This window comes from Cyrtonyx montezumae, unplaced genomic scaffold, assembly GCF_038088225.1.
Source record: "Cyrtonyx montezumae isolate F1298 unplaced genomic scaffold, pur_monq_1.0 scaffold_5, whole genome shotgun sequence".
In the NCBI taxonomy this organism is placed as follows: Eukaryota; Metazoa; Chordata; class Aves; order Galliformes; family Odontophoridae; genus Cyrtonyx; species Cyrtonyx montezumae.
In genome coordinates, this window is record NW_027072056.1 from 1,145,975 (window position 1) to 1,172,671 (window position 26,697).

At 44.9% G+C, this 26,697-nt stretch overlaps 2 protein-coding genes across 5 annotated transcripts in view; both read right to left on the bottom strand.

Moving 5' to 3' along the window:
• YEATS2 (YEATS domain containing 2) overlaps positions 1-12,601 on the bottom strand; it is a 42,727-nt gene extending 30,126 nt beyond the window's left edge. For all 4 annotated transcript variants that reach the window (XM_065747937.1, XM_065747935.1, XM_065747934.1 and 1 more), the window contains exons 1-9: positions 12,431-12,601; positions 10,276-10,373; positions 10,082-10,174; positions 7,066-7,308; positions 5,267-5,382; positions 4,062-4,223; positions 2,306-2,417; positions 1,263-1,307; positions 128-314 (exon numbers count right to left, since the gene is read on the bottom strand). In XM_065747937.1, coding sequence (XP_065604009.1) covers positions 128-314; positions 1,263-1,307; positions 2,306-2,417; positions 4,062-4,223; positions 5,267-5,382; positions 7,066-7,308; positions 10,082-10,174; positions 10,276-10,373; positions 12,431-12,530 — 1,156 coding nt within the window. In that variant the 5' untranslated portion in view covers positions 12,531-12,601. The remainder of the gene's footprint in view (positions 1-127; positions 315-1,262; positions 1,308-2,305; positions 2,418-4,061; positions 4,224-5,266; positions 5,383-7,065; positions 7,309-10,081; positions 10,175-10,275; positions 10,374-12,430) is intronic.
• A 4,331-nt stretch (positions 12,602-16,932) lies between these two features.
• KLHL24 (kelch like family member 24) lies at positions 16,933-26,036 on the bottom strand. The gene is made up of 6 exons (XM_065748340.1): positions 24,933-26,036; positions 20,933-21,117; positions 20,205-20,323; positions 19,128-19,316; positions 18,507-18,695; positions 16,933-17,420 (listed from the first exon to the last, which is right to left on the bottom strand). Exons 1-6 carry the CDS (start codon positions 25,850-25,852, stop codon positions 17,220-17,222), a joined length of 1,803 nt encoding a protein of 600 aa, XP_065604412.1. The 5' UTR covers positions 25,853-26,036; the 3' UTR covers positions 16,933-17,219.
• Positions 26,037-26,697: the final 661 nt, after the last annotated feature.

Genomic DNA, 26,697 nt, shown 5'->3' on the forward strand with positions numbered 1-26,697 from the left:
AAAATAACCATCTGGGGCAAGCAAGGAGCAGGGAACACCCTTTAAGCCAAGAAAACTACTAAGAGAAGGTATCCAGAAGAGACAAAGCTCCAAGAACTCAAATCTCACCAATACCCATTTGCTTTACCTTTGTCCCCAGAAGCATCGGGGCTGGAGTCCCGCAGCTGTTTAATTGGTGAAGAAGCTTTAACTGGTGCTGGGATACTCAATGGCAGTGGTAAAGATGCTGGAGCATCAGAAAGGTCTGATTCTGAAGACTGGGAGAAGAGATACTCCTCGCCAAGGGAATGTCTGTGTAGCTCCACATCCACCACCTTCCAGAAAATGGAGAAACCAGTGACAACAGAATTTGGTAGTTAGGTAAAGAGGGCAAAAACAGCCAGGCCCTCCATTTTCACTGCAGTTACTTTATAACATCTGGAATCCTAACTCTTCCTCCCCCCCAGCTCTGCACAAAACTCTCATTTCATCTCAGCAAGGCTTCCCAGAGGTCCAGGAGCACCTGCTCCCACATCACTACACTGCTCTGGTAAAACAGTGTCCACAGGGAAACAGCAAACACTGTGAGAGCACAGAGCCCATCTCCAGGCAATCCCCTGGGGCCAGTACAGAGCTCAGCCTGCCTCCTGTCTTTTTGGTAAGGTCTTTAAAAAAACCCTACAACATTGTATACTCTTTAAAAATGTTTTTAGATTTATGTTACGTCATACTAATGTCTTTTCCAGACTGAAAAGCTGAAATAATATAGTTTCACAATAAGAATTTTTCACTCGCTACAGTGCAAGGGAAAAATAATAGAAGATCTTTAGGAATATAACAGACTGAGTTATTCATTTATTTTATTTAAAGCTTTAAGAGTTGATTTTTCACAAAGGTAGTGAAAGGTGGCTCAGGCAGGAGCTGTACTTAAGCTACTGCAAGATTTCAGCAGGACAGCTAGGCAAAATCTTAAATTTAAATTCCTGATGTACAAGATCTGCAGCACATCAGAAAGGAAAGTAAGACATCTGCTATCAGAGGCCTCACAAAGAAACAAGACGTCTAGGTGTAGTACATGTTAAATTCTTTTCCCTGAACTAGAAATGGAAAAATGACTATCACATTGTACAGGGTGTCACAAGCACTTCACCTTCACAACAGATCAGAATCTCCATTCCAGACGATGTGAAAACAGATGAGTCTGGCTCTATGCTTAGTCCCTTGCATCTTTTTTCTTTCTAAACATCCTTAAGGGGGATGGGCATTACACCCACCCTACTCACCGTTTCTGCACCCAGTGTCTGCAGGCCGGTGTAGGTCCTGTCCAACTGGGGAAACAATGCAAGAGGCTCACATTAACAAGGAGAAAGCAATACAGAGCACTGTAAATTGCAGCAAAATGGTTTGAAAGGAATTGGAACTACAGTAGTTGAGCAGAAATACATTCTTTTTTTAATCCACAGGGTCAGAAATACACACGCTAAGGACTCCCTTCTACAAAGCAGCCAACCACGACCCAAGGCCTGCACTGTCATTAAGAGGGAGCAGAAAAGCTGAGTGAAGTGGCATTTGTTGGAAGACAAGCCTTTCAATCTAAGGGTAACCTTTGAGGAGCATCCTTTTCTATTCTCAAGATCAGTGTGAGTAAATAATAATAAGAAAAAAAACTCAAATACATGGCTAGAACAAGGAATTTACAGCAGCAAAAAATTCATCATTGCAGGTAGGGTTTAATTGAAACTAATCGTGCAGCTCATGTCAAAATAAACAAGCTCAGGACTTAATGCCTCTAATGCCAGGCACTGCTAATTACAAGTAAAACAAAAGCAATGGCCTACTTTTGCAGAACTGCTGCACACTGCAAATCCTTCTGAATGTCATAGGGCAGGTGAATGACTAGAAACAAAGAGTGGACAGGAATCCCTGCCTCTCCCTGCCTACTCCAGCAACAGACAGAATGTGTGGCTGACACATGCAAGTGCAGAAGGAACAGAAAAGACACAGCAATTACTTTACCAAAAACAGATGGCCCTGCAACAACCTGTCAGGCTAAAGCCAGTGAGAGTATGCTAAAAATCTCATACTGGAGGGAACCAATAGGTAAACATTGTGGTACTGCAAAGCTGGGCTTCTTGGCTACAGCATGGCCTCTAGTACAGGCACGGTGAGAGGCCTTCCTGGATCTCTTCTGATTCTCCAGTTCAAAGAGAATCAGCAGGACACTAACACAGAGGGAAGCAGAACATGCACATACATGCAAGCAGACATTAGAGAATATGGAGGAGCTCATTTAACTGCCTTTCTCTGAAGCATACAGGACAAATACCTTCAAATTGTGTATGATATCAATCCTCTTGTTCTGGCTATCCTTGAAGTGTATCTGGACTCTCACAGGGAATTCTCCCCAGCCTCTCCTGGTCAGGTGGAACGGCGGTTCTCTGCAAACAAAGGTTCACAAGATGCATGCACAGTGGGCTCAGTCTCCAAAACCCTCTTTCTCAGAAAGCCAAAGTCTGCTTGTCTAATTGACAGCTGAAGCTACCTTCAGGCCTGCTATTCACCAGAGAGAATGCAATCCAACCACAAATTCTCATTTCTGTACACAGCTGAAAACCAACTTTTATTTTGCACAAGAGGACGGAGAAGAAGATGCCGTAATGGGTGGATGAAAGAACAGTGAACACAAACATTAAATGAAGGCTGTGTAACAACAAGTAAAAATATATTTGTTTTGAAAACAAACAAAACAATCCTAGTCAGTTCCTACCACACTGCTGCAAGCTGAGTTTTCTATGTAACATTTTGCAATCTCTTCCTTCTGTTCCCTATCTAGCAGGGAAAAGACATACTCTTATCTAAAGCCAATTAAACAACGTGTGGATTGCAAGGAAAAGCTAACTCCACCAGTGTCATTCTCCAATCTGAAAAGAAGAGGAATTCACCATGACTTCTTTTTTAATATATTTGGTTTTGTAATGCAATGAAACAAGAGGTTTAAGTGCTGTTTTCAGTCCAGAACAAGAATGTTCATTGAAATGAGTGGGACTAAGTGACGAGAAGAAATCAATTCACTAGAGGAGATTAAAATAGAAGAGAAACAGCACTGACTTTAGATGCTGGAAACTGAGAAAGGCACAAAAAGATAACAGTCAAGTGTAATTTAGTACGTTATACCAGAACTATAAAGGAGCTTGTTTTCATGGTGCTCAATATCACCTTCTCAGAATCATTACTGAGCCCTTCCAACACTTCTCAGCTCAGATAAGTCTGAGGCTGACTGAAAGGCAGCTCCCTATTCTGCCAGCATTAAGCTGCAGTCCTGCAGCCAGGCTGACTGCCATTTTCCTCTGGGCAGGCAGCTAACCACCCTTAGGAGGGCAATTTCTTCACAAAAACACAAAGTAGTCTGAAGGTATCCTCTCACTGTCTTGTCCAAAGCAACAAGAATGAAAGACAGGGCATTTTCCTGCGTTAGTGAACACAGACTGAGCTTGCTGACCTCCACAGATCACAATTCTGACTAGAGCATGGGAGAGGACAGAGAAGCTGTCCTATTTCTGCAGCACCAACATTGTTATACTGATGGGATTCTGGCTCTTCAGAACACGAAGTCAATGCCATGGATTTGCCTATGGCAGAGAAATACTTCGGAAAGAGACAAAACTTAATAACATACGTGTATTTGGCATGAAAACTACAGGTCATACAGCTTTCTAAGAGTTCTCTTTCTTTCCCACACTGCTGGTAGGCAGGCAGAGAACACCTCCTTGACAAGCACAACCTGTGCAGCAGACAGCGCAACACACAGGTACACCACCTCACAGGGATAACGTGAAACGAAACTGATCAACGCTTTTGGCACTAGGGAAACCCAACAAGCATTTGGCATTTTTTAATGCAAAAACTGACTGATCCATTTTTACAGTTATTCTGAAAGCAAATCAAGACAAGTTGAGGTCTGAGTGAGAAATGAAAGAGAAGAATCAGGAGAAGAAGGGAAAGTTCTGTCTTTTTAGGGAGCATGGCAGTGTAAGTTTGGCAAATCTAAGTCCGGAGTAACAGCAGAAAGAACTCCTTATTACCTTACTTCCACCAGATCATTAGGTTTGTAACTGGGATGTAGGAAGAACCAAACTTTCTTGACAAAATGATTGATGCTGGGTTCTCTCCGAGAGCCTCGAACATACACCATCCATTTATGCGTCGACTGATCGTTTTCTTCTCTCTTGTCAGGGGGAATGTACCTGGCAATGCAAACATACACAATACAAAAATCTAAAATGGATGAAAGTATTTTGGTAAAGATCAGGCAAAAAAAAATAGGGGAAGTAAAATGCCCATGTGTTCCTTGTCTCTGTGCACCTCTGCCCCTTATTCTACATTCTGACAGTTCAGTTCTGCACAGAACTTCTTCAGAAAAAAAAGAGAGACCCTTCCACATACTCCACACCTCCAATATTTCCTGTTGATTCTAGTGAACAGCTGCCATATGAAATTCATCCAGTTAAAAACATGCTTCATTAAGAAAGCTTAATTTTAATACTGTACTGCCATCAAATCCCTTTTGTGAGCTAACAAGAAGTTCCAGAACATCAGCAACTCTGCTGTCATAAATATTAAAATATTATTAAATTATTCTTACACATTTTTAAAAATCCATATCTGATTCTAGTCCCAGAACTAGGTAGATTTTCAAGACACAATTCTAACATTAAGTCTCATCAGCCAATTAGCAATTGCTGTGCAATTGGAGAGACCGACCAGCAAGGAACCTGACTCGCCTTTCTTTTTTTATCTGGTTGTTCACTTGCCTTTAATTCTTTGGGGAAAAAAAATAAAAATAAAATAATTTCTTCAGTCTGCATTCTATGTTCATAAAACTTTTCTCATTCTGATAAGTACGTGAGCTCGGGTTGGATTTTTTGGGGGTGGAGGGAGGTTGGCTTTGTTCTTTTTGTTGTTACAAACATTACCCCTACGGGCACACTGAAATGGCAATTAAGACAACCTGTTTTTCAAAACTTTCATGGGAAAATATGGAATTTCTAACTGGACAGCAAAGCCAAAAGGCTCCCCTAGAAACAGACCTTAAAACTTCCAAACATATGAACTATTAGAACACCTCTCTCTGCAGCCAAACCGCTCAGGGAGGGCAGCCTTAGGTACAGCCATTCCAGGGCAACACCTCACGATGCCACAGCCCAACAATTTATTTGTCTCCTAGCTTTAACCTCTTAAACATGCTCGATCCTGAAATGAAGGTCACCACAAAGCCCTGGATACTAACTTGGAGACGTTGCCCACCACAATCGTTTTCTTCACATAGAGCCGTGACGTCTCATCGTTTGACAGTCCAGCATTTCGCTGTCCTGGCTTCTGGGAGCTTGGAACACCCACACTGTCCTGAGGGGGAGAAGAAAAGAATAAGGCAAACACATGTTCCTCTTAAACATCATTCTGTTTGGCACTAGAAAAATAAGATTTTGTTAAGTTTTGTAGAGGAGAGACCAACAAAGACTGATCTCTAAACTGCACTTACATTGCTATCCAAGCACGTTTAAGCAACTTAGGCATGCAGCAAGGACACCGTGCCCAGCAACATGGACGTGGCTCGGCTTAGCCTGGTGCACATTATGCAAAGTGCCACGGATCTGAACTACGACTCCAGTCTGGGCTTCAAAGCAACACCTCTGCACTGTATGAAAAAATCATGCACTGTTACCTGAAACATCAAATCAAGCATTGCCAAGGCAGCACCATTTCTCTTGTGAGAAATCAAGTCAGTCTCCCACAGGCAGCTGCTGAAAACCTGAACCCTTCCATTCCCCAGCCTTTGCTGCCTTGAGGGCCTTCAGTGTTGCTCCACAGTGAAGAATCGGCCAAGCTTGGGAAAATAATCCAGCTCCATGTAAATAAACATAGAACCAGCTATAATATGTCACTGATACCCAGTTAAGACTACAGATCCACCCCAATCATAAAACTAGCCTCAGCAACCTTGCAGCACAATCTCATCTCTTAAGCAGCATTTGGGACAGCCTGAAGTGATGCCATGACCACTCGGGCTGTAGAGCTGTTGGTATGGAAAGGAGAGGTTTTTCTATGCCTGCTGGATAAAGCAGCTTCTGCAGACTGAGGACTGCTGTTCTATGCAGCTCAGAGCAGTGTCCTGCCCTGAGCACCTGTCCTACAGGAGTGATATGGGAAGCAGAGGATTTGAGTGGGATGACTATACCACGTTACAATGGTGATGCCCCAGACTGCAGCAAGAGCAGGACAGAAGCCTAGCATGGCTTCTGCTCCTCATCACCCCCGTGGCCACCTCTGTGCTGTGTCCACCAAGGATGCACTGGCATGCTACACCCACACAATACAACTATTCCACCAAAGCCCCCTGTGCAGAAACAACCTATGTTTGTCTGGAAGCTCACAATACAGGTGGGTCCACAGTACACAGCACCTATACACTTTCTGCTATAAACCCTAAGGGCTTCAGCAGGCTGCTGCTCTGTTTGCAAGGTGTGACACACTGCTCGCTGGATGCAGAATCAATGCTTTTCCTGCCACATTATCACAGTGTGTTCAGTTGCAGAAATGCTAGCCCACCTGTGACAGGGTGCTTTCTCTACAGAGCACTGAGCAGACCCACTCTCCAGGGATTCAGCCACCCTGTCCCTCCAGGGACAGGCAGCAGCACCACTGCACGAAGCCTCACCAGATTCTTAAGAACTCTGCAGGAAATGACATGTCTTGCTCTTCACTGCGGGTTCTGCCCCTCCCAGCCTAACTTCCACATGCATAAAGGCCTTGGCTTGAGCTGCACAACATCTCCTGCCCCAGGGCTGCAGCAGGCAGCAACAGCACCAACACCAATGCTGTCCTTGCTGCCCTTCAACCTTCCTTAGCCCACTCACATGCACTTCCATGAGCCTGACAGCAAGGCCAAGCTGAGGTAGGAGCATTCAGCAGGGGACGGTTAGAAGCAGATGTGCAGCTAGGCAGGTAAGATCACAAGCAGATTCCTGTGGCAGCATCAAGTCCAGACAGCCCTACAACAACGTAACCACCACTCCTGCTTTACTTTACCCGGCCAGCACTTCTGCTCTGCCTCTGGTCCAGGCTGTTTGCCAGCCGCTCGTCCGTGTCCAGGCTGCCATTGTCCTTATCCAGGAAGAAGTCAGTGTGCTGTGAGAGAGAGTCACTCTCAGAGTGGTTGGCTGATGGTGCATCTGAGCCCTGGTGAGCAGGGGACGATGAGCGAGAGGGTGACTCCAGGAACTTCTTGATGGAAGGGTGATTAAGAATGGTGGCATCACATGACCTGGTCCCCTGCAACAGAGGGCAGACACAACGAGACATTATTTCCCTGCAGCCCATGTCAAACAATACTAAGCTTAAAAGGAAAAATTCAGCGTACAAATAAAAAACAAATACCTCATCAGCTGCCTTGTGGGAAAAAAAAGATATGTGCAATTGAAGAGAAAAGCTCACAGCAACTCTTCAGAAACAGGACTCCAGATTGAATCTATTTCTTCAGACCTTCTGGTCCCAGAAACACACTGGGTGGCAGCAAGGAGAGCTGCAGCCACCTAATGCCTCCAGCGTGCCCCAGACAAAACAGCTTCCCAAGAGCCTTGCTCCACACACAGCACACAGCTGCACAACAATCCCTGCAATCCCAGTGGCCAACACTACTCCCCTGCCACCTTGACTTGATGCAGAATGAATACAAGCAGTGGCAGCCCTCTGCCAGCAGCAGGCAGACTCAGCCCTACACACAAAGCCAAAGACTGTCAGCTCAGATGCACTGGTAGCCATCCCTGCAGCCCCAGCCAGGAGAAGTTCACTTCTTCCCTGCCTGCACAACCCAGCTCAGTGCCGGGGGCTGGTCACAAACAGAGAGGAAAAAGACTTGGCTTGATTTTTTTTTTCCTCCTTGCAGGATTACTTTTACTCCATTACAGCCCCTGATCTAACTTCTGCCACCTTGATGGGGAGTGGCACATGGAGAGACACCAGCCCTGAGCAGGACCGCCTGCACCCGAGGGCTGTCCTCCCAGTTGCCCAGGAGGCACAGGCACAGCAACCAGCTCCCTGCTCAACAGCACTTAGGAGTTCTGAAACCAGAACCTGGGCTTTGAAACATGGAAAAGAGAAATTCTATCAGTTTTCCAGGCCTGTACAAAACAAATCACTAAGCAACTCATTTTGCTCTTCTTTCATCCACTGAACTGACCAATGCCTCGTTCATTAAGTTGCAGTAAAAACCCAACCAGTGCAATCACAACGAACCATACACCTCAGCACTCAGCTGCATCGGCCTGAGGAGCTGCTTATGTTTGGGAGAACAGATCAGAAACTGGGAGCTTGCAAGAAGATGATCTGCAAAGTATTTACATAACAAGCACATCAAGTTAAACTGCACATATTCCCAAAGGCAGAAAAAAAATCATTCATTGCCAACAGAGACAAAAAGAAGTTAATGCCACATTAAAAACCACAAAGAAGCTAGTAACAAGTTAAAAATAAAGAGAACTGATTTAGTTTGGGTACAAATGAGGAGCTTCAGAAATAAATTAAAATGCCATCAACCACACAGTTACAGTAGCCAGGAGTGTGTAAGAACTACAGAGGAGAAACACAACAAGGTCACATTATTATAACACTTTACAGGGTAAAACATACTTCTTTATTAAGGAAAACGTGAAACTCAACAAGGAAAGGGACAAACATCCTGCATGGCAGAGAAAGCAAGGAACGGGGGGCAGAATGGTCTCTTGCTGACATTTAGTGACATTGGATAATAAGTTCTTCAAAAGAGCAGAACCTAGATCAAATTCTTCAGCTGCCCACACAAAAGCTCGAGGTGCCCAGTGCTGCTGCAGCCTCTCTCAGCTCTGGTTGCTCAGCTGAAGCTCAGTGCCCTTGCCTGGTAGAGAAATTCTCATGGTGCTGAAGAGAAACCTGAGTTTTCAGTACACACCTACGGTTTTCAATATCAGTGCTGATTTTTACTGGAAAACAGGTAAGTCCCCGATTGAAACAAATAAGTAAAACTTATTGGGAAAAGACTCCAGCTAGGAGACTCAGTGAAACTCCATGTCAGCCACAACTCCAGGCACTAAGGACACAGTGCTTAGAGCCACAGGGTGGCTTGGGTTGGAAGGGACCCCAAGGATCAATTTCTAACCCCCCTGCCACAGGCAGGCTGCCAGCCAATGGATCAAGAACTAGATCCAGTTGCCCAGGGCCTCATGCAGCCTGGCCTTAGTCACCTCCAGGCATGGGGCATCCACAGCCTCTCTGTGCAGCCTGTGCCAGCACCTCACTACCCTCTCAGTAAAGAATTTCTCCTGAAATCTAATCTAAATCTCCCCTCCTTTGGGTAAATACCATTCCCCCCTTGTCCTGTATCTACCTTTGTACAAAGCTGATTTCCCTCATGTTTATAAACTTTTTTTTAACTACAAGAAGGCTGCAATGAGGCCTCACCACAGACTTCTCTTTTGCAGGCTGAACAAGCCCAGCTCCCTCAGCCTGCCTTCGTAGGAGAGGAGCTCCAGTCCTTACCGAGAGGGTTAAGTAGGAGGAGTTTTGTTGCTGTATTTCTTAATACAGCTGTTATCTTTTTTGTGACAGCTCCTTGTTTCTCTGCCTTACTGCTGCTGCCAGGCTGTTAACCACACCAGTACCAGAACGGCTGCCTGGGAACAGAGAGGATGCTTTCATGGCACTGCTCATAATTGCAAATTTTGTTTTTCCCCCGACAAGTTCCAAATCCATCAACTTCCACTCTCCCCTGCTGAGATGAGGAAACTTGCTCACCATCCTGCAGAGCTCTGCAAACGAGGCATGGGAGGAGCAAGGTGCTTTCCTGTCACAACCAGCAAACCACGTGGAACATTTCAGGAAGCAGCACCAAGAGCTGGCAGACACCTCAGCCATTAGGGATACCTGTGCTGGCCAAGCATCCAGGGCCAGCCAGGGACACCGCCTGCCTCTCCCACTGACATCCCAGCTCATCGGCTGCATAGCCAACAGCCCACACATCAGTCTTTACAAACACTGCCCGAAGTCTTTCTGTTCCCCACGTGGTGTTTACCTCTCCGGGTTTCAGAAGCCCAGCAGATGCATAGTAGTTGGCCACAATGCAGGCACGCAGCTTGTCCATCATCCGCCTCGCTTCAATCAGGCGCTGCAGAAAGAGGAGGGAGCACACAATGCAGAGTGACTGCTACGCCAACCTCCAAAAGCCCAGAGCATCCTAACTACTTTTGTAAGACAAATCCTTTGTACCTGATCGATAACTTCAATTTCATGTTCTTTATTCTTCATTTCTACGGCAAATTGTTCTTTTATAATCGTCTCAATCTTCTGCACAGCAATATCTCGAGCTGCATGAGGCCACACATGGAAAAGAAAGAAAGACATTTTTCTATTTCTGAGGCTCCACTTCCAAAAAAAAACCAAAAAACCACAAAGTTAAACTGTTACCAGGCAAAAACTGGAGTGACAAAAACATTAAGGATCTTTTTTTCTGCAGAAGGTAATTTGTCTTAAATATGCATATAGTAGAGGTGCATATGCATCCCTAGTTAGCTGGCCTACGTTGAAGGCAGGTTGTTCCTTGCCAGGTCTGATGCAGGCAGGACCGGTTTGTTTACTTCTGTCTCACCAAAGCTATCAGAGGCAAAAGGAAAACCCATGTGTGTTGCCACCACATGCAGGTACTGCTGCAGCTGTGTGCCTGGGAACGCTGTGCACACTGTCTCTGGCCCAGTTCATCCCCAGGTTTACACCACACCACGCAGCAGCAGTAATGTGAACTGCTACTTACTGTGCTTAGCATCAGCTCAAGGCAAGTGACCACATGCCTTATGGGCCACAGAGGAAAGCCTGCTGCTGGCAGCCTCGTGCAGACCCTCCTGAAGCAGAGCTGAACCAGAGACTCAAGACACCTGAGCCTGTTGGCCCAGGTAAGGCCTGGAAGAGCAGAGGTGCTGCCAGAGGGACACCTGGGGACGGCCATCTGAGCTGCTGGCAGCACATCCATGCTCCACAGGGCAGGCCAGGAACAGCCATGTCCCTGAGGCATCCATGCTGCCTCCCAAAAGAGCAGGAGGCAGCAGTGCTCAGGGCTTGCTATGAACTTGGAGTCATGGAATTGTATGAGTTGGAAGAGACCTGTAGTTTTGTCCAACTCCCCTGCAATGCACGTGGACACCCACAGTTCCATCAGGTGCTCAGAGCCCCAGCCAACCCAACCTTCAGTGCCTCCAGGGATGGGACACCTGCATCTCTGGGCAACCTGTGCTAGCGTGTCACCACCCTCATTGTAGAAAACCTTCTTCCTTATATCCAGTAGTGCAGATGACAACAAGCTGGGAGGGAGTGCTAATCTGCGTGAGGGGAGAATGGCACTATAGAAGGACCTGGATATACTGGATGGATGGGCCAAGGTTAACTGTAAGAGTTTCAATAGGGCCAAGTGTCAAGTCCTGCATTTTGTTCACAATAACCCCAGGCAACCCAACAGGCTCAGGGAGGAGTGACTGGAAAGCTGCCTGATGGAAAGGGACCTTGGTGTGCTGATGAACAGTGGGCTGAATATGAGCCAGCAGTGTGCCCAGGTGGTCAAGAAGGTCAGATCTTGGCTTGTATCAGGAATGGTGTGGTGAACAGGACTGGGGAAATCATCCTGCCCCTGTACTCATCACTGGTGAGGCCTCACCTCGAGTACTGCATTCAGTGTTGGGCACCTGAGTACAGAATGGACAGGGAGGTGTGGGAGCAGGTCCAAAGAAGGGCAACAAGGCTGTGAAGGGCTTGGAGAGTGTGCCCTACGAGGAGAGACTGAAGGAACCGGGGCTGTTCGCTCTCTTCCAATATCTGAAAGGTGCTCACAGTGAGAACAGGGTTAGTCTCCTCTCACTGATGATGGTGACAGGATGAGGGGGAATGGCCTTAAGTTGTGCCAGGGTAAGTTTAGGTTGGATATCAGGAAGCACTTCGTTACAGACAGGGTTGTTAGGCTGGAATGGGCTCTGCAGGGAGGTGGTGGAGTCATTATCCCTGGATGTGTTTAAAAACCGTCTGGATGCGGTGCTCAAGGATGCGATTTAGCAGAAGGTTGTTCGAGTGAGGGCAGTGCGGTTGGGTCGTGACGGCACTCGATGATCCTGAAGGTCGCCCAGCTCTCACCCCGCCCTCGTACGAGAGCTGCAGAGCGAGCAGCCGTCCTGCGGCCACGTGCTGCCCCGGAGCTCTGCGACGCCGCAGCAGCAGCGCAGCCCGAGGGGGATCCGGGACAGCAGGCAGCCGGGACGCGCGCGATCGGGACGCAGCTCCGCGTGCGCGCACACGGAAGGCGCAGCTCGGGCCGCGGCCCTCGCAGGGACCCCCGCCCCCCGCAACCCCCGCGCGGCGCCCCGCCCCTCCCCCCGCCCCGCACCTGACTGCTCGGCGGCGCGGTGCCGTTTGCTGGGGGGCGCCACCGCGATGTCCTCGTAGTCGGGGTCCTTCTCGGCGAGGGCTCTCCTCACGCCGGACATGGTCGCGGCGCCCGACGGGGAGCGCGGCCTTTGTTCCGCCTCGCGCGGAGCTGCGGGCCCCGCCGCTCCCCTCAGGCCGCGGGCGGGCGGGCGGGGCGGGGCCGTGCCCACGTGCACGCCGCTCCCCTCCCCCCGCTGCGCGCACAAAGCCGCCGCCGACACCGCCGCCGCCGCTCGCTCACCCGCCCCGCCCCGCCATCACCGCGCGCCGCGTCGCAGGGGCGGAGTCCGCGCAGGCGGACGTGGAAACTCCGCGCGTCCGGCCCCGCCCTCAGCCCCGCCCCCGAGCCCGGCCCCGCCCCCAGAACCCGCCCCGTCCCCCGCGCCCACGCGGAACACGCAGCCGTTCCAACGCGGATGTTTATTGGGTACGTTGAAGTTAAAAGAAATTATTCAAAGAATGACGCGAGACATACGCTTAAATGCAACAGGTAAATGTTATTGCAATGGCGCTACGTTACAAAACCGCCTTCCCGCTGCCGGCACGACCCGGCCAGCCCCGGCGCCGGGAGCCCACGGAGCTCCGCCGCTGTCCCTCGGATCCATCCGAGGAAACGCGTTCCGCGTATCCGAACGCAGCCGCGCCGAGGCTGTCCCGGAGGAGCTCTTCACGGCAGCAGACGTGAATTCAAGGCACGGAGATCTTCAAAATTAACAAACTCTTTTCTTTGGAACTCGGTTCTGGCGTAAAAGATCCACTAGCCCTGTCGGCCAGTAAGAAAAACAGACCGTTGCCTTTCCTCAGTGCTGCCCCGAGCAGACCTCACCCAAGCACAGATCCTTCCAACTTGGAGAATGACAAGCACGAAACGTTTTTACCGATTTTCAGCATCTGGAATTGCAAACTGCGTGGACATGCAGAGTGGGCTGCGTTCAGCAAGGCCAGAACGGGCACAGCCCCACTCCTCCTGCTGTCCCTCAGCCCACAGGAGGGAGAGCTCCAAGCACTTCTGTGCCTGCAGAGGGGAACTGGAGAATGCAACGCCGCCAGGGCAGAGCTCCACTACTCAAGGAAGAAGCTGGAGCAGCCAGCATCGTCCTGCCCCACTTCTGTCAGAGAGAGCAGCTCCTGTTCCTACACCATCGGCCTCTCGAACACTGCAGGGTTATAAATCCTGTTTAAAAAGCTCGAGTGAATTAACAAAGGGATCCGTGTCAGCATCATTTGCATTAAACATATCTGTGCTTCGCAGTGGAAATAAGCAGTCTTTGGTGAGAGCTGTACTGGTGCCAATTGGAAACTAAACCAGTACAACTCTGGACTTATGGTGCTATAAATTAGAAAGCACAGAGCTTAATTCACAAAACGTACCAGGCCCGCACTGGGAAATGAGCTGTCTAATGGTAATACAGGAGAATCCACAAATGATGCCTACATAGGCACGAGCAAGAAGGGAGCCTGCAGCTGAACTCACTGACTACCAGGCCGTGCTGAACATGTGACAGCTGAGGAACAACGGGACACACGGGCTAGCTACATGCAGAAAGGCAGCAGCTGCACTCACGTTTTCCATACAGAACCTGCCCAAAGCCAGGATGAAAGAAACATGAACTTTCTTTTCAGTTTACATCACATTGCTAAGAATGGAAGGACATATCTCATGAACTTTGGAACAGGATGTTGTAGATATCAAAATACAGAAGGAAAATATTGACTCTGACTTCTTTTTAAGTGCATAATGAATAATTAACTGTTTAATGGAGGGAGATGTTAGACAGCTCTTAATATGTGCACCTAGGTGTGGCTCTAGGGAGACCTGAGCTCTGTGCCTGCACAGTTAGGCTGACTGCTCTGCTCTGGAGCTGCTGAACATATTACCATTTATGATGCAAATCTTTTGATTATGGTGGAAGACAGTCAAAGTTTTCTCCCTTGGCTGAGGGGGAAAACAAACAAACAAACAAAATCAACTGGCTCAACCCACAAGCTGCAGCCAGCTACAGAGCAGAGAGGTTTCAGCTTTGAATCCATCTATACCTAAATTAAATGCATCAGAGAACAGGTGCCTCAGGAATGCAACCTCCTAAATAACATGTCCCTCTGGAAACATGGTTGAATCATTCTTTTCTAGTTCATCCAAAAACACAGCTCGAAGAGAGCTCCTTGTAAGTGCAAATTAGACTCAAAAGGCAAGAAAGCATCTGCTTGCTCTAAGGAAAATAACTACATGAATAACTGCCATTCTAGCAATACCACACCTAACCACCTGGCTCTGTGTACAGGTTCCAAAGAACTGTAAGCAGAAGTTTCCTCCTACATCTAGATTTCTGCATTTACTAGTTCATTCAACACTTGCAATTCCAAAAGTAATAGGTAACGGTACATAATTTGTTAAGAAAATACAATGCAACTCTAAACTGAATGTTCAAAACCATAAAAAGCAGTATTTCACTATTTACAGAGTAGTGCAGTACTGTAAACAGACTAAAGGATACCTATACATAAATGACACTGAATCAGAACGCCTAAAAACAGTTTAGCGTGACAATCAGCATCACAAATCTTAATACAGACATGAAGGAAGTAAGAATATTTTCAAACTGCATTTCTAATGAAGTGCTCCTATCACTTTTTACATTTTCATTTACAACGATGGCACAAGTTATATACAGTGTTAGTATACCACATCAGTTACTGGGCAATTACCATTGCTATCAGTGGACCTTATTCACAGGCACTAAAATAACCTTTTTGAACAACACTCAGCGAGCAGACACACGAACTTAGAAAAGGATTCCATTTATCTAAGTGCTGTCTTAGGTTACCAAATGGCTTCCTACTTAGGGCAATGTGAATGTACATAGGGTTCATCCCATTACATTACTGATATGCAGAATTTTGTGTTTTATCAATATTCTTTACGTATACAAAGCAGTGTTTGGTATTCAGCCAGAAACTGAAACTCGTGTCCTTTCCTGAGGTTGCAAGTTAATGCATCACAAAGTGCAGCTCCCAGTGCTCTTTAAAAGTCCATGACCACATGGCACTGAAAATGATGACTCCCAATTTGGCATAGCTTCACTGAGGGTCAGAATTTCCATCTCATGAAGAAACAAAGATGGTGAAGAAAGTCCAGCGAACAAACGGCGCTCCAGAGATGGTGCTTGTTTTCACCCTCCTAAGTGAACGTGGACACCAGAACGCTGAGGCCAGCGTACCTCTGCAGAAGCCACGTGCTGCTCTCTGCCCTGGCACTGATCAACTTCCCTACTGGCTGCTGTCAGAATTCCTTTGAAAGGGAGTTCCAGACTGTTCTGGTGACTAACAAGAAATCGATAGAAAATCCTGTTCATTTTTCAGCTCTCAAGTGCTATTTCAGTTTTCATGAACTTGTGCCTCAGCTGTACAGCTGCAAAATGAGAATAAAGAGACCAAGTGCAGAAGTATAAAGAGGACTTAAGAAATACGTTTAACTAAGGAAATCTGGGTTGAAATACATGTGGGTTTGCAGGCTTCAAAATGAGCCAAAACACATTATGTGGGAGTTACCCCCTCATGGCTACATGGACAGCTCCACAGCTATTTTTTTAGTGACACGAAGGATCTTCTCAGAACTCCTGATCTGTGGCCAAGCAGCTTTTACAGGAGTGTAATTGTGCTGAAGTGATTGTCAGAAGAAAGACCAAGGAACGCCTGCTGGGAAACCGAATCATCGCTGCAGACAACAGATCTTGAAGACTCACCTGTTGACTGCAGAACACAGACTGAGTCCATGCCTCTACTACGAGGTCATTTATTGCGTTGTCACAACTGCAGCAGAATCCAGATTTTGTTCGTTTTTAATTCCTTGAGTAGTTTAGAGACATTTCACAGTGAGGAAGGAGTGAACCGAGTAACTTTCAGACTTCGTGTATGCCATTCAGGAATTTAAAAACCAGGATTCCAGGTTTGTCTCACAGAGGCATACCTACACCCAGCACTCACTAGTTTTCCGTGTTACGCAGCCGTGCACTTTGGGTAAGCATTAACAACACTATGAATAAGGTCCATAGTGTAAAGGTACACAGTCCTCGCTGCAGTATGTTGCACTGGCTCACAAAACAACCAAGATGTTGCTGTTCTTCTTCAGAGGAAAACATTTATTTAATATTTGTCCTATGGAGCTTAAATAGTCTTTTTTTTTTTTGTATGTTTTTGCTTTTTCTTTAAATCCCAAACCATGCATGATCTGAAATAAAATCTATTTGGTTAAGCCAAGTAATCTGCTTGTAAGAATGCACTGCATATGAATTGTAGCTATACAAGTTTTGTTTCTTTTTTTTTTCCTTAACTGAAGGTACTTATCCTATATATTTTTTGAGATTTACTTGCCTATGTACTTTTCCAATTAGCAGAACCTGAAACACCTTGTAGATATTGCTACTTAGGACACAGGCACAAGCACTTGTCAAGGCACTTCCCCTACAAAGCTTCCAAGATTTAATTACTAAACACACATAGGACAACCATCTGATCACTAGTACAGCACAGTCTGAATACTAGATAGATTCATATACTAGAGACTAGTTTAACTTAAATTAATCCTCCTTTTTTTTTTCCTCTCCCCAAAAAGGCACAGGATACAATTTTTTATGACACTTAGGTAGGGAAAGGGCATTTTCCCACATTCAGATTTATAAAATCAGTCTTGCAGCAGACCACTGGATTCATTCATGCCATCATCTTTCTTTTCTTCTCTTCCAAAAAAATTACAGTTTAAAGCCTTTTTCATTATACCTATGAATGGTCACACAGCCGTGATATGATACTGGCCTGGGCATGGCTGCTGCTCCTGTGATAATGCCCGTTGCAGGATCATAGCAAAGAATAGTGTCTGTGGCTTCTCCGTTTTCTCGTCTTCCACCAAGGATATAGATTTTTCCATTACACACAGACATGCCACAATTCTCCTGTTTCAAAATACACAAAGGAATACATGGTTATTTGAAAAAGAGAAATTTCAATTCATGCACATCCACTCCAGAAAAAGGACAGCATTGTGACTACTGTTTGTAAACAGACTGGTCTATACTATTCCCTTCTCAACAGGCCAATGCAGAAAGCATAGGGTGTGGAGAAAGCAGTGACACAATCCTACAGAAAGGGCTTTTTTAGGTCCAAGCCATTACTTTCTGTAGCTTGCACAAAGGATGCAGTGGAATACAGCTGAATATTATACTCAGAGATGACGGCTTACATATCTGAGATTAAGAAAGGCAGGAGGGAAAGGATTTCAGAAGGACTGCAGAAGGTGGAACAAAAAAAAAAAAGAGCAGTAAACAAAGAGAAAAAAGGGTCACAACTAAGAAAATAGAGAAATGACAACGCTGTGTCTTACTTGCAAGGAGGAAAGTAAAATAGGGAAGAGAACAGAAAACAGTGAGAAAATAGGGAAGGACTGGAAAAGTACAAATAATCTCAGAAGAGGATGTGATTAACAGATATTTAAAAAACAGGGAAAAGTGATTCAACTCAAATGCACTCTGCTACTGAGGGGGACACATGCTGTTAAGCATTCCATGTACCAAGGTGACATAGCTCTCACTGTTCAAGTCGGATGCTTTTGGTGCTGTACAGTATTTCTAACCACACTTCAAAGCCTTTCAATGCAACATAAATTACTGAAAGATGTTTTAAGTCAACTATAAATAATATTTTAAATTAAATATTACTGTCTTGAATCAATATAAAGAAGTATATAATAGAGCTTGACAGTGATCAAATTCTATACTGGGTAACATTTCAAAGCGCCTACTGTTACACTCTTGTCCAACAGGAACTTCTCTCAGAGACTGGGCTAACATTGTCTCTCAGCTTAAAATCTTTTAGTTTAGCCTCTTCTCTGAGGTTTTCTATGACACAGATGAAGAAGTAAAGCAAGGATAGAATCAAGAGATGCAATTTTACCAGATTTAAGTAAGTTTCTGTTCACTTCCTATGAAGATATTCATGGAAATCAGTACCTTTCAGATGTTTACAGGCCTTGTGTTCATTACCTGTCTGCTGAATGTATTCTGTACGTGCATCCAGTAGTCCTCAACTGGATCATAGCAGTATATTGCCTTGGTAAGCCCACCAGCAACGTAGATCAAATTGTTTAAAGACACAGCTGTAATGCATCTTTTTGCGATAGGGATAGTGGCACGGAGCAGCCAAGAATTAGTGTCGGGATCATAAGACTGAACCTGAAAACAAACCCACCCATTTGAGATTAAAAGCTCAACCAAAATTATAGTGCAGCACACCCACAGCGTTTGTAACAGGGACAGTGAAGGAAGCAATTCCTGGTGGGCAATACCTTACCAAGAAAATGCAGTCAGTATAAATATAGGCACGTGTATCAGCAGTCTCTTTGTATAGTCTGTACTCAACACCTTTTTCCAAACAGTTTGGTTTAAGCCTCACATGGCACATTTATCTCTGAAGCCAACAACAATCTCCATGACAGAAACCAAAGCAACAGCATACTAGCAAGTTACTGTTTCCTGCGATGTATTTTTGTATTTTTCTGACTCCAGACTCCATTCAAAGCCTACTAAGACAGATCTCCACGCAATCCATTTTCAAACCAGCCTCTCTCTTAGTACGGACAGAAGAGATGCAAGCAGTTAACCGACCTTGTCAGAACACGTGTTGTCATCAGGACCACCCCCAATCACAAAGAGTTTGCCGACACAGCTGGTGACTGCTGGAGAGCTCACAGCCTCCTTAAGGGGAGCCACCTCCGTCCACCGATTGGAGAACGAATCGTAGCACTCCACGCTGCTGAGGCGGTTCTGCCCATCATATCCTCCAACCACATATACCTAGGGGAAATGTACATATATACACACACACGTATCTATGGAAGAAGAATGTGGCCTAAAAGTGATAGTTAAGAGTTCCAGGAGGGTTTCCATTTAGTCACAAACGCAAACAGACATCCAAAGTACACTATTATAAAACAGAAATACAAACCCACTATTTGAGTGGCACTTACAGAAGAAGGCATTTCTCAGCATTTTGCTTGTCAAAGGCTACACTGAGCAGCAGCACCAGGGCACCTGAACACACCTTTGCTCTTCTGTTTTTACAAAAGTACTTTTCAGTTTGTAAACTTCTTTTTTCCTTCCTGTGGCATCTCTCATGGTTAATTGTGCTTGCCCTCTTTCCTCTGCTTGCTCCATCTCTAAGAATTTACTCCAAGGGACACCACACAGAGCCCTTCACTCTAATTAAAAGAGTCAGCTGATCTCAACTACTATTCTTATAAAAGGCATAAATAAATCCCCATTTTCTTACAGTAATATAGCTGGTTAATTTCACTATAAAACACCAAACAACAGAGAGGAGACAAAGCAGTACTGCTTTTTCTTAAAAACTGCATGAACAGTTTGCATTTTCAGAGCGCTTTTTAAGCACAGGCAAATTCTGATATGTCTTTGCCTGCAAAAGAACAAACCCCCAGCAGACTTTTTGGTTTGTTAAGATGATTTTTTCCACAAAAAAAAAAAACCTTGAGGATTTTCAGTTCCACAGTGTCCACCTGATCAAGAGCACAGTTATTTTAAACATTACTTTATGTGAACATTCAAAATATGATTTAACTGGACATGCAACAAGGTAATACTGAGCATGTAGGTATGTCTTCTCCACTACTTTCTTATACATATGAAACACCCCAGCTGAAGGAATTATAAATGTACTTCTCTTACTTTACCAAGAAGAACAGCCATTTTATGACGCCATCGGCCTTTATTTAAGGAGGCAACTCTGATCCAAATGTTAAGCTGAGAGTTATAAATCCAGACATCCCGACTATTGATTCTTCCACCTTTAAAAACAAAAATATGCCTATCTGAATTAATAGTTCATGAATGAGAAACATCAGCTACTGTCGTGTCCCCCTACAGAGGGCAATGGAATTACTCTCTTTTCATACTTGACTGATAAAGTCAGTTTCAGAGGATTTCAAAACATGAAAACATAGAGTAAGTTACTTTACTTCTGCAAACCCTTCCCAGCAACGTGCTGATATCACATTAGATTATTTTTTTGAGATCAGAATGCATTTTAATGGCTTTTCCCCATGCTTTTTAGGCTTCCTTGAGTGTAACTACCTGGATAAGACACTCAGAATGGAAACCTTAACTGCTGCTGTGCCTTGGGGCACACTGTTAACATGACCCATCCCCCCTCTTTGATCCATGCACCTACCTCCTTTATTTACATACTGCTCAAATGGCAAAGGTACTACAAACCTGAGGAGACATATTCTTTGCTTAAACTAACATACAGGACTCAGCACCTAAGCCATCACTGTACTGCATGATCCACCCTTTCTAGAAGACCGAGGGTTATCTGAGCAACACTGCAGAAGGCTGGCAAAAATGGATCAGCAACTCAGGTGCTGAAATTGGAAGGAATCACAAGGATTATTCACCTGAAACAAGGATATCATTCCGTAGAGCACACACTGCATACTCAGACTTGGTGAACTCTGGAAGCTTGGCCAGTGATTTCCATTCTCCTGTTACAGGGTCGTAGCACTCAGTGTATGGCAAGTTAAACCCTCCAACTCTTTCACAGCCTCCAACAACAACTATCACTTCAGAATAACCAGTTGATCTAAAAAAGGGAAAATAGAAACTAAGATGTAAGAGATACTCACTAGTATATATGAAGGCCAAATTACAATGTCTTCAAAAACTGTTTGGAAAAAAAAGTCAGAAAATTCAAGCCTCAAATGAAAACTAGAACTCTGAAAGTAAGCATGAGATAGTCTGCCGAGACTTCCTATTGTTCCACCTTCTTCTTCTTGTTCTGATCTGATGCTTCTGCACTACATACATACCCTGTGTTCACAGTAGTAAAAAAATTCACTAAATTTTAATCCACATTTTAATGCAGAGAGTCAACCATCTTATACAAGCAAATCAAATTTGGAGAGAAGGGATGAGATTTGCTCCTGTGTTTAACTATGACCATTCCTCAATATCCTTTCTTTTGAGGGCATTTTAAAAAGAATTTTGCACTGACAGTTATTTCAAGGTCTGCTGCCGAGTAATCAAACAAAATAATGCAAGGTGTACTTTCAGTAAGCCTTGTTGTTGTTTTGTGCTTTAACTTCGATCCTCATAAGTAGAGAGATCCCATTCATATCATTATTGAGCATTGCATTGCCTCAAAACCAGAAAAAAACACCCTGCTTTAGGACTGTGTTTGGGCTAAAAAAACTCTGTACTCAGATTTCCTATCGTGAACTCATAAATATATATACTAGCTTATAAATCCCAATGACAACTTCCCTGTTTTGAAGCATTGCAAACAAAGCTATTTAGCTCTTCTACTTCCTTGTCACCACACCATAAATAAAATATACCCTTCTATCTTACAAAAAGGCACTGTAAGAAAGATTACACAGTGAAGATTTGTATCTGTGGAGGCACTTTACACACCTGAACTAGACAGGAGAACACTTTCTTCTGCTGCTCAGCTTTGAAGTGATGCCAGTTCTTGGTTGCTGTGTATTTATTTGATGCATTTATTTTAAGAGAAACAGCTCTTGAAAAGAATCTCTCAGGAGAGAGGAAAACCTTCTGTACCTCTAAGGCACTACCCAGAGAAATAAAAGTTTCTTAAGAGCAAGTTATTAAGTCTCACAACCTTCCCACAGGCAAGCCCAGATATCAACTAACTGCATGCTGAAAAAGCATTTGCCTGCTGATTACTTTTTAGATTAGAACCAAGCCCTCTACTTACTGAAAAGTTTACTGTACTGGAGTGTCACCATCTACTTTCAAATTAGCTGAACAAAAAAATCTTTGATTGGAGAGGGCTCGTTATAAGAGTTACGCTCTTAAAGGGGGATATCAGCATAGTACAATATTTTAAATCCAAAGAAAAAAGGAACACCCTCTGAAAGGTTTGGAGCCTGTGTAAGCCATGTGCTTTCTTCTATTAAGAAATATTTTCTCTGTTTCACCTCCTTGAACAACCACTGTAGAGGTTGCACAGTTAGTTACAAATGAACTAATGTGAATGCATGTTAGAAGAAGCTGTGACACCCATATAAGACATGAAGCAGTGGTACAAGGGGTCCTCCTGACAGACCATCATGAGCAGAAAAACAGAGGTGAGCTAGAACCTCCAGGGGAGACCCTCTAGTTACAAAGAGCTGAGCAAATGGACAAAGGAGAGCGAAAGACAGCCGACAGCATCACATAATCCAGTGCACTTCTGAAGCAGCTTTCCAAGGTGTCCTGAGCTGCACGCAGGCCTTTGGCCCAGGGGACAGTGTCAAGCAGCACTGTGTCAGCTGGACTGAAGAACCTCAGAGAATTCATTAACAACCATCTTAAGTCTGGGAGACAAACTACAAGGCAAAGGTAAATACAGCTTCTCCTAGGTACCCACTTGTGTAGCAAACAGGATGACAGAAACATCAAGTGAAATAAACAGTCTCCTCTGAGCCATCCACCTTCTTCAGCCACATTTCTCAGTAGGCAAAAAAGGTGGGTCAGAATATATGTAATTCTAGCAAGTTCTTACCAGTTGAAGAGAACATACACTTATCCGACAGCTTTAGAGGAACTGTGTGATAAGGGAATTCATGGGAACATGAAAATCTGAAGACAGTTCTAACTGCAGAGCAGCAAGAGCCTGGTTGGTAGTTTTGGTTTGCTGTTTTTCTTTGTTTGTTTTGCATATGGAAATTTGTTATTGCTCACTGCTTGAGCAGCACTTGCACAGCACACGCTTGTCCCCTGCTGTGCAACACAGCCAGCAGGGGACAAGCAAAATTCAGCCTTAAGATGTCACTGTGTCTTTGCAGGTGCACAACTGCAAAGAACTTCCAGCAGGAACATGTGCCTGTCAACCGTGTCTGGAGGCATACAGCACTGAAAGAGCGAGCTGGTCACCCCATGTTTTAAGCTGTGTGCTTCAGGTACCTCTTCACTAGCTTCCAAAAGAAAGGAAAAAAAAAACAGAGAAAACACAATCCACACTGGGCTTTAAAAAATGGGTAGACCACACTTTATCTTCGTACACATCCATACAAGGAATTGGGATTTGTTTCAGTCAAAACAATTGCTTAGGAGGTTCTGATGCTTATTTCCTTTTAGAAAGAGTTGGTATTAAAAAAGGAATTGCAGGAAGTAAAGAAATAAAAGATCTCTCCAACGTCCTCTGCTCCCCAAACAAACCTTGAAGAAATGCCCAGAAAAGCTGTGATGAAAACGTGGGCAAGGGGAGACCTGGTAACTGTTTTAAAACATCATCTCTTTTTGCTATAGGCAACCGAAACAAATAGGCAAAGAAATAGGCAGAAACAAACGACAAACAGCTATTCCATGAATGTAATCTAGAAAAGGGGAAATAATTTCTGCTGGGAGGACAGCCAGATTTTCTCTCTTTTAATGACTTCTCTTGCTCCTGCCTACTCAGATTCACGCTGCTGCTTATTAGGCCTAGCAGGAAGAAACATGAGGCAGTCTGAAATCACCTGCCTAAGGCAAGGTATGTCATTTGCAAACTGGAATGCTACAGAGACATCACCACAGCTCCCTCAGACCTGACCCAGGAACACCTCAGAAACCACTATTCCCCAGCTCTGAACTTCAGCAAACCAAAAGCTGACAGACCCTCCGTGGCACTGCACAGCTCTAAAAAGCTGACAGCAGAGCTGCACAGGGCTCATACAGAGCACCATCTTCATAGAGCACTTGATCTTAAAACTGCAGTTTAAATCAGCTGGAGGTAATGATAAATCACTGTGTCAACTAGCACACAGAGGTAAGGCTTTTACTGGGAAAATACTTGGGGTGGGGGGAAAAGATCCTAACCACCATTAATAGTGTTCCTCTCACAAACTCTGTCACTGTTTGTGCTTTTGTAACACATCATTAAGTAGCACTAACTCTGGATTATTAAAACGTCATGGAATATTTCAGGAATATTTCAGGCATTAAATATTTCAGGAACTGTTTCATAATTCCCTAAAACTAAAATATATTACTTCTTAATAGCTAAGTCCTGTTGTTCTGATGCCTACTGCAGTTTTTTAAAGCATTTTACTACGTAACAAGTAAATCCTCTGTATATATATATATCCCCATCCATACTGTTTGTAATACACTCCACACTTATGTGATGGAACAGAAAGGTCAGGAAATTGAACTGTTTACTTGCTATAGCATAGAAAGTTAAGATTTCAAGATGCTGCCACTGCATGACAAGGTAACATCAAGCAAACATTAACCTCACAACGTACAGTGCCTTCACTTATCTGTGAAAAGCTTCCCTTATTTCTATTTTCTAGGCACATGTGGGAAAGTACATAAGTATAAATGCAGTGCTACAGAATGCAAAACAAGACAATCTGCAAAGAACTTTTTTATTGGGAGCGTGTATCAAGTCGTATCAAAAATCTATTTCCTCACCTGCGTGGCCTAGTCCTGGGAGACATCATCTCATTCCCAAGGATATGGTACCTCCTGGCTTCGTGCAGCAGCTGATAGCACTCTGGGGAATTCTGAATCAGCTGGTCCACTTCCACAGTCTGAACGAAGTAGTTGGGATGTAACAACGGGAGCCTGACGTGTGTCAGCAGCTCGTGTAACACTGGTCTTCGCAGCTCAACCGCCCGGTACACCCAGCGCATGACAGCTTCAAACACCATCTCCTCCTTTGTGATCACCAGTTCATCGCTGCAGATGTAATCGATCAGCTCATCTTTGCCCAGCTCGAGGAACTCTTCGTGCTGGGACACGTCCTCAAATGTCTGCAGTGCAAAGTTCCTGCACTTGGTGAACAGCGTCTTGAGCGAGTGCGTGTCTGCGAAGCGCTGGATGCCCAGGCAATTGCAAGGGTCCAGCTGTTCTTCCAGGAACTTGGCACAGGCATCACGCAGAACGCTGATCTGAAAGAGGCTTGATGTTTCAAAGAGATACTGCACGTTCTCCGTAGTGATTTTCACCTTGCCAGTGTACACGTACTGCAAGAAGCAATCCATAGCTTCAGCTAAAATGCCATTGATCTCCACTAGCATCTCCCTGCTCTCTCGGTGGTCGTTGCAGAACATGGCTCTGAAGTAGCTGCTGCAGGCTGAGAGCACCGCGCGGTGGCAGGGGAACTCCCGGCCCTCCACGCAGATGATGACGTCCGTGAACAGCCGGCTGTCTCGGAACTCATTGAAGATCTGCAGAATGCTTTCGGCGTGCGACGATCCCGAGGAGAAGTCAAAAAACTCAGGGCCTGACAACGACTTTGGGTCCATTTCAAAAACTTTCCGCTTGGTTGCAGGGGAATCTCGTATCCCACTATCCTCTCTGTTCAGTCTGCGTCCCAATATTAGTACCATTGTTACATCAGTTGGCTATAGAGTCATTGAGAAAAGTTCGCTGAGCTTCTCCACAGTGCTACAGTCTGAAAAATTGAAAACACTTCAGCAGTCAGTCTGACATGTTCTTTATTTCATCACGATAAACAGCCAAGACACTCGTGCAGACAAAGCCACTACAGCTATTCACCCTTACTAGGGGTGACCCGGTATCACTGAGCGACCTTGTGCAGGGCAAGGCAGCACCACCTGTCACATGTTCAACACAAACTGCACTCCGCATACTATTTGTGTACTATACATAGAAGAGGTGTCAAGGCAACATCCCAGCACCACTGCCATAGGATTAGAGCTCGAGATAAGTGAAATGGGACCTCAGCTTGCTGACAGAAACCAAGGGCTCTCCTGCACAAAGCTCGGGATTTTCTTGCTTTCGGAGCCTTCGTGTAGCACCGCAATAAAACTAATCAAAAGGTCAAGGGAGGAAAAAAAATTGTAGTAAAACATGCAACATAAAAATTCCATTGAGATAAATCACTCCTTCATCCATGATCATGAATATCCTAATACTTACACTGCTAGTGGTTAATAGCCTTCCGTTATGTCACTGTAACTATTTCCACTTTTCCATTCCCCATATCTAGAAATTAGCTGACTAATAACCTAAGCTAGAATAATAAATGTAAACTGTTAATAACACTGAATAGAGAATTAAATTTGTATGAAACTAGAGATCCAGGGAAATTTACTTAGGAAAGAGAATTTTTTAGTTTTCCAAAGAACTACAAGCAGACAATTACAAAAACATTGTGCTCCCTTTCCAGTTTTGAGTACACGATGTACAACATCCCTCCCAGCACAGACTA